The following is a 7,477-nucleotide window of genomic DNA, read 5'->3' as shown; positions in this document are numbered from 1 at the left end:
TGCATTTGAAGAAAGCCACAAGAGAGAAAAAAAAACAAAAAGTTACCCTGTAGGAAACAAAAATAATTGAAGGCAAAAAAAAAAGCAGGGTTTTCTTTTTGACATTTTTCATCCTCATTCAAGAAGACAGCATATCCATAAAATGGGGGGGGGGGGGGATATGAAAAAGAAAAACTCAGCAATCAAAAAGTATTTCTGGAAATTAAAACATGATTGCAGAAACACCGTGAATCAAAAAGGAAAAGAGAGAGACTGTAAGAGAATAAATAAAGCAACTGAATTGGACCTACCCAGGATGTCTAGTATCTTACTAATGAGGTTTTCAGACAGAGAAAACAAAAGGGAAGAAATTAATACAGAAAAACATAAAAAGCTAAGAGTCTACAGATTTAAAGGTCCACCTAGTTTAGGACAATGAATAAAAAAAGACCCAAACTGACATCTATTGTGACCTTTCAGAACTCCATGGAGAAAAAAGAAATCTAAAAGCTTCCAGGGAAAAAATAAAAGATCATCCAAAAACACAGAAAATGACATCAGATTTCTCAAAAGCAGCACTAAATGCTAGAAAACAACACCTTCAATATCTTAGAGAAAAAATGTTTTCAACCTAGAATTTTAATTATAAATCAAACGTGACAGAATAAACATATTTTCAGAATTCAAGGACTCGGAAGAATCATGCAAAGGTACCCTTTGTTAGGAAGTTTTTGTGGACTTACTCTAACAGAATAGGAGAATAAACAATGAAAGAGGAGGCCATCGGGTCCAGAAATAGTGGTAGCCAAGGATAATCGTGCAAACAGCCCAGACTGCAACAGGAGGAGATAAGCTTTTGGGAGGGAAACATACAGAAAATGGAGAATTCTGATGTTAGACGACCTGATTTTTTTAAAGAAAACATTTTTAAAAAGAATGAAGAGGAAAAAAGCAGCAGCATATGACAGTACAATACAATGCAAGAAAAAGTAAAATCCAATTAGAAGAAAGATGAGACACCTGGAAAATTGAATAATGGCCCCCCAAAGTTATCGACATCCTAATCCCTGGAACCTGGGAATATGTTACCTTGTAGATGCAGATGTGACTGAGGATCTTGAGATGGAAAGATTATCCCGGACTATCTAGGTGGGCCCCGTGTAAGCACAAGGATCCTTAGAGAGGAGTGCCAGAGACAGGAGTATAGTCGTCCCTCGTTTGTCGTGGTTAATCCATTCCACTCTAGCGGTTGCACCTGGTGTTGAAGGATTCCCGGGGTGCTCGAATACACAGGCCTATAGTCCATACATACAGTAATTTTCATTTTAATTGTAATACAGGGGTGTATAATCGACTCAGACAACCAAGAGCACACTGTATCATTTTCATTGTCTCGATCAACCTTTTAATGAATATATTTGAAAAAACCACGATAGAGTGAAACCGCAAAAGTTGAAGGGTGAAGTGGCGAGGGACGACTGTACATGAAGTGACAATGAAAGCAAAAAGAGAAGAAAGGTCAGACGATCCTACACTACCAGTTTTGAAGATGAAGGATAAGGTCAAGGGACAAGGTGGCAGATGGCATCTGGAAGCTAGGAAATACAAGGAAACAGAGTCTCCTTTGAAGCATCTGGAAGGAATGTAACCTTGCCAATATCTTCATTTTAGGACTTCTGATCTCCAGAACTGTGAGAGAATAAATGTATATTATATAAGCCACTAAGTTTGTGGTAATATGTTTGGGAAGCCATAGGAAACCAATACAAGACACCACATGGAGACCACATCAGAGCCAAGAAGACAACCGAAGCACTGAAGCACCCCAGCAGACAGCAGAACCCAGACATGTGAGACAAGCATCTTGGATGTTCCAGCCGAGCCCAGGCATCAGCTGAATGAAGCTGCATAAATGAGTTCAGCTGATATAACATGGGGCAGAAGAAATGCCATTAATATAAAGAATGTAATAACAATATCAGAGTAACATGCATAAGATTTACCTCGCAACCTGAAACAACTGTAAAACTGGATAATCCATGTGAACCAGTGATTTTTCAGACACTGGACATCAAGAAGTACAGGACATTGAAACAGGGGAAGCAAATGTTTTCCTACAGTTGTCCCAGCTCACTGTTTGGAGAGCTTCCAGAGGATGATGTAAGGCAGGGCAGGAAATCCCAGACAAAGCCTAGGTACAGGTTAAAGGCATCAAATGGCAGTGATGGAGGCAGCGCTCTAGAAAACTACCTGAAGAGATTCTATTTGTGGATGCCCACTCCCAAACCCCTCTTCAACTGGACCACACTCCACAGCCTTAAGATACTTTTAAGAAGACTTATTCAGGCATCCATACTACCTGTACCCATATTTATATCCTGCCTTCTTGATCAGTTGCTTACTATATCTATCTCACTGTCTCATATGATGCCTTCTTTTATGCAATCCTTGCATAAATCACAACAGCTATGAGTTTAAAATAAATGTAAGAGATCTGGGTAGAAATTAAGATATCTTCAAACATGGATTTACACAAGGCCAGGATCATTATATAAGACCAGTGGTTCGCCTGGGCATGTGCTTCAGATATAGTGAAAAAGTGTAAATGTGACAGTTACAGAACAACAGACAAGAGAGCCTGAAGAGCTGTCACAGAGTACCACCTACAGGACACAGACGGGAAAACAGCCTTACCTTTGCTCTATCAGACCATCCAAAGGACTGCACTGTTACATCCAATCGCTTGATCAACATCCGTCGGCGGCACTCATATTCAGAGCAAAGAGCATCATTGATTCTTTCCAGTTGTTCCTAAAGAATTTGGAAACAAATGTCATACATTTTAGACTCTTTCATTATGCACAGAAAAGAAATTTAAAATTGTGGGTCATATATTTTAGACTCTTTCATTATGCACAGAAAAGAAATTTTAAAATTGTGGTCAATATTTCCTACTGATTCAAAAGATACTATAGTTGATGACCATTTTCTGATCCCATTAGACTTTTTAGTAAATTATTTAAATAATAAAAAGTATTTGATAGAACAATGATGATATTCAGAAGATACAAACATATAAATTAAACTTTGCAATTGTGAATTTACCTCATCTTCAATCAAATGTGTTACTTTAAGTAAAACATCTACTTACTAAGTAGTAGGAACCAATAAGGAAAGAAAATACCAATATCATGCTGGCTTTTAGCTACTATCTTTTCCAATCACAACTATGCTAACATCCTGGGCAGTATTAAAAACCCTTGCCCAGATATTTATTATTATTATTATTATTTTTTTTTTTTTTTATCCTCACTCGAGGACATTTTTTTCTATTTTTGGTTCAGATAGAGATGGAGGGAGAGAGAGAGAGAAACGTCGACGCGAAAGGGACACATCGAGTGGTGGTCACCCGCACGACCCAACCAGGGCCAGGGACAAACTGCAACCGAGGTACGTGACCCTTTGCGGGAAATGAACCTAGGTCTCTCTGGACCGCAGGCCAACACTCCAACCGCTGAGCCAAACTGGCCAGGGCTTGGCCAGATATTTTTTAAATTAATAATCTGACTGAAGCAATGTTTGGACCTATTACTCTAGGATATCAATTCATTTTCATTCTCAAAAATAATAAATACATGCCACATACTGTAAAATCTAGATGTCCATTTATAAAATTAAGTCATATTCACTAGCTGAATTACATAAAACAAATAAAAGGCAGGTGAGGGGGACTTACCGCCTGTTTCAGATTTAAATCCATTTTCAGCAGTGGTTTTCCCACATGATTTTTCTGGACTTTTGAGAGAATGTCTTTCACCTAAAAGTAAATATAAAATATCATAAAAATGCATATTCCCTAATTTAAAACAATCTTATTCTTCCTTAAAATGCTATTTTTAATGCTAGAGAATAAATAACATGTTAAAGTGAAATAACTAAAATATACCTTTATATACTAGGAAAGAATATCACCATAAGGCAGAATATCTTTTTCAAAGAGCATTAGCTGTATTAATTCAAGGTATAACACATCTTTTTTCCTAGAATAATAAAAAACATATATAGACAACCAAAGTAGCTACTAGTAGTAGCTACAATTCTCTTAGAATTGTTTATAGAAAACAATTTAGGAGTTTCTTTCTTCTTATGATGGCACTCTCTTACATCCTGGTAAATTCCCAAAAAGAATACCTTTGATGAGCACATTAATTTTTCTCATTTAAGTACTATGTACACCTTCCAATTATAAGTATTCTGGTTTCACTGTTCAAAAAGACAACATAGGAGACCAAGCCCTCTCACAGTCACCACATACAAATTTCATTATTTTTGCAAGCCAGTGATTTAAATTACTTGAAACATTTTTATTTTTGTGAACAAGATATCAGGCATTAGCTTTTGCTTTAGCAATATCAGGGGTCATTCCACTGACAGTCATCTATCCTAAAGAAAATGTCTTGAGAAATGCTAGCCTAAGTTGGGCTCATCCTCCTAACTGGGAATCCTTTATTATATAAAGAAAATATTTCAAAACACAATGAAATATTTAGTTTCTTAGTAACAGGTTAAATAGGGAAAACAATTAGGAGCAGTTCAGATTTTTAGGGGCATGAAGCTTATTTAATGTTGAGAGACACTCTTTAAGAAATGGAATTAGCCCAGGCCGGTTTGGCTCAGCAGTTAGAGCGTGGGCCTGTGGACCAGAGAGTCCCAGGTTCAATTTTCGGTTGCAGTCTGTCCCCGGCCCCAGCTGGGATCGTGTGGGTGGCAACCAATCGATGTGTATCTCTCACATCAATGTTTCTCTCTCTCTCCCCCACCACCCCCACTTTGTCTGAAGATAAAATGTAAAAATATCCTTGGGTGAGGATTTAAAAAAAAGAAGGAAAGAAAGAAACGGAATCAATGGTGTGGCTCAGTGATTTAGCATCGACCCGTGCACCAAGAGGTCACCAGTCCGATTCCAGGTCAGGGCACATGCCCAGGTTGTGGGCCTAATCCCCAGTTGGGGGAATGCAGGAAGTGGCCAATGGATGTTCTCTCTAATCAATGTTTCTATCTCTCTCTCCCCCTCCCTTCCTCTAATTAATCAATAAAAAATAACTTTTTTTAAGGAATTAAAATTGTGAACATAAAATAAGCTTGAAGACTGGTGGTGGTGAAGGGGACCAACTACAAATGGATACAAGGTTTCTTTGAGGGTAACAGAAATGTTCTAAAATTGTATTTTGATGACTGTTGTCCTCTTTTTTTTTTTTTTTTTAACCCGAGGACATTTTTTCCATTTTTTTCAGATAGAGTGGGAGGGAGAGAACGGAAGAGAGAGAAACACTGACGTGAAAGGGACACATCGAGTGGTCGCCTCCTGCACGACCCAACCAGGGCTGGGGACAAATTGCAACCAAGGTACGTGCCCTCAGTAGGAACCGAACCCGGGTCTCTCTGGACTGCAGGCTGACGCTCTAACTGCTGAGCCAAAATGGCCAGGGCCGTTGTCCTCTTTTTTAAAAATTAGCTTAAAAAGAACTTGTGTCAATGAGCTTTGTGTACCAAAGCTTAAGCTTTATTAGCTTCACAGCAAAGCTACCTCTACAACAATCATCAATTACTGATACAATTCTTACATATTGTAAAGAATTACCTTCTTTTTAAAAAATATACCTTTTCTGTAGCTTCCCCAGCTATTGTAAATACCTCCAATTTGACTATTTCATATATTACTAAAAGTTTTGGCTGCAACTCCTCATTCAAGAAGGATTCTTGCCCTGGCCGGTTTGGCTCAGTGGTAAGAGCGTCGGCCTGCAGATCAGAGTCCCCGGGTTTGGTTCCTGCTGAGGGCACGTACCTCAGTTGCAGTTTGTCCCCAGCCCTGGTTGGGGTCATGCGGGTGGCAACTGTTCGATGGGTCTCTCTCACATTGATGTTTCTCTCTCTCTCTCTCCCTCTGGCTCTATCTGAAGATAAATGCAAAAATGTCCTCTGGTGAAGATAAAAAAAATTTTTAAAAAGGATTCTAAATGCATATTTATACTTTCTTACATGGAACCACATTAGGATTTAACATTAGATAGCAGTTTTAGTAAGTTTGAGAACTACTTATATAGTCATGGAGTTAAAGAGTATAAACTCTGGAGTTTGGCTGCTTGAGTTCCCATCTTAGTTCTATCATTACTAGTTAGATATTTATCTAATTTATTAAATCTTTTAGTACCTGTTTCCCCATGTAGCTGTTGTAGATAATAATAGTACCTACCCTCATTATAGACAACCTCAGAATTCAATGGGTTGTTACATATAAACATTTAGGACAGTAAATGATATATATTTGTTATTAATATTACTATAATTATGTTAGATTCATATTCAAAAAACTTCAAGTTAGAAAATAATTTTTCTCCCAATAATGACAAAGTCTCTTCTGCATACATCACGCTTAAAAGAAAAAAAATATGAAAATATTTGCTTTTGATAGGTACTGAGTGGAGAAGAAATTCCTTTTAGGTAAATATTTATTCACAATGGCCCCAGTGACAGCTACCTTATACTTAGCCTGCCAGCATTTGAACACAGGCATTATAGCCTGCTTTAAGTAAGGAAAAGAAAGGTTTGGAGAAATTGTTAATACTAACTGGAACCCATAAAAGGAAAAAGCCTTTGGAATGAATATGTGAAAGGACCACTAGGAAGAGCCCAGAAATCTGTCTCATTTTGAAATAGTCCCAGACAGATTAGCCAACCCCAGGTCACTCTTAATCCAGAGGAAATGAGAGGGAAAAAAAACTTTCAAGAGTAACTTAACTCCAGAACAATGTTTTTGAGCTGGGATTTACCAACAAACACATTCTTTGGTTTGCAAGTTCTATCCTTGCCCCCCCCCCAAAAAGTTTTTAATATTGTATTTTCATCTTAATTATACTAAAATATTCAGTCATTAAGGCAAATCTTTTTTTCAGTACATTAAAAAAAAAAAATCAACGCAAAAAAAAGTACTTTATTCAAAGACTTAGTTTAAAGCAATGTGTCTAAAAATGGAGTTTTAGTATCTATTTTTTTTTCCTTTATTGATTTTAGAGAGGAAAGGAGAGAGAGATAGAAACATCGATAAGAGAGAACATCGATCAGCTGCCTCCTACATGCCTCCAACTAAGGACTGGGCCCACAACTTGGGCATGTGTCCTGACCGGGAATTGAACCAGCGACCTCCTGGTGCATGGGTCGACATTCAACCACTGAGCCACACCAGCCAAACTTAGTACCTGGTTTGGTTTGGTTTTTTATCCACTCCCTTTCACTTATTCAGATATAGCACTAAATTGGGACTTTATCACATTTCTAAAAGTTTGTATTAATTTGTTTTAAACTTGTTAATGTACGTGTATTAACAATGGCCCCAGTTAATGTGAAATTAACTGGGGCCATTGTGAATAAATATTTACCTAAAAGGAATTTCTTCTCCACTCAGTACCTATCAAAAGCAAATATTTTCATATTTTTTTTC

General features: G+C 37.5%; 1 protein-coding gene across 1 annotated transcript in view; it reads right to left on the bottom strand.

Annotated features, from left to right (window-relative positions):
• The window catches only part of FAM98B (family with sequence similarity 98 member B), a 49,997-nt gene that overhangs the window by 17,986 nt on the left and 24,534 nt on the right, over positions 1-7,477 (bottom strand). Inside the window, exons 5-6 of the mRNA XM_036245746.1 lie at positions 3,716-3,796; positions 2,674-2,790 (exon numbers count right to left, since the gene is read on the bottom strand). Coding sequence (XP_036101639.1) covers positions 2,674-2,790; positions 3,716-3,796 — 198 coding nt within the window. The remainder of the gene's footprint in view (positions 1-2,673; positions 2,791-3,715; positions 3,797-7,477) is intronic.

Source organism: Molossus molossus, unplaced genomic scaffold, assembly GCF_014108415.1.
Source record: "Molossus molossus isolate mMolMol1 unplaced genomic scaffold, mMolMol1.p scaffold_m16_p_1, whole genome shotgun sequence".
In the NCBI taxonomy this organism is placed as follows: domain Eukaryota; kingdom Metazoa; phylum Chordata; class Mammalia; order Chiroptera; family Molossidae; genus Molossus; species Molossus molossus.
The sequence above is the reverse complement of the archived record's forward strand: the minus strand, read 5'-3'. Positions and strand labels throughout refer to the sequence as shown.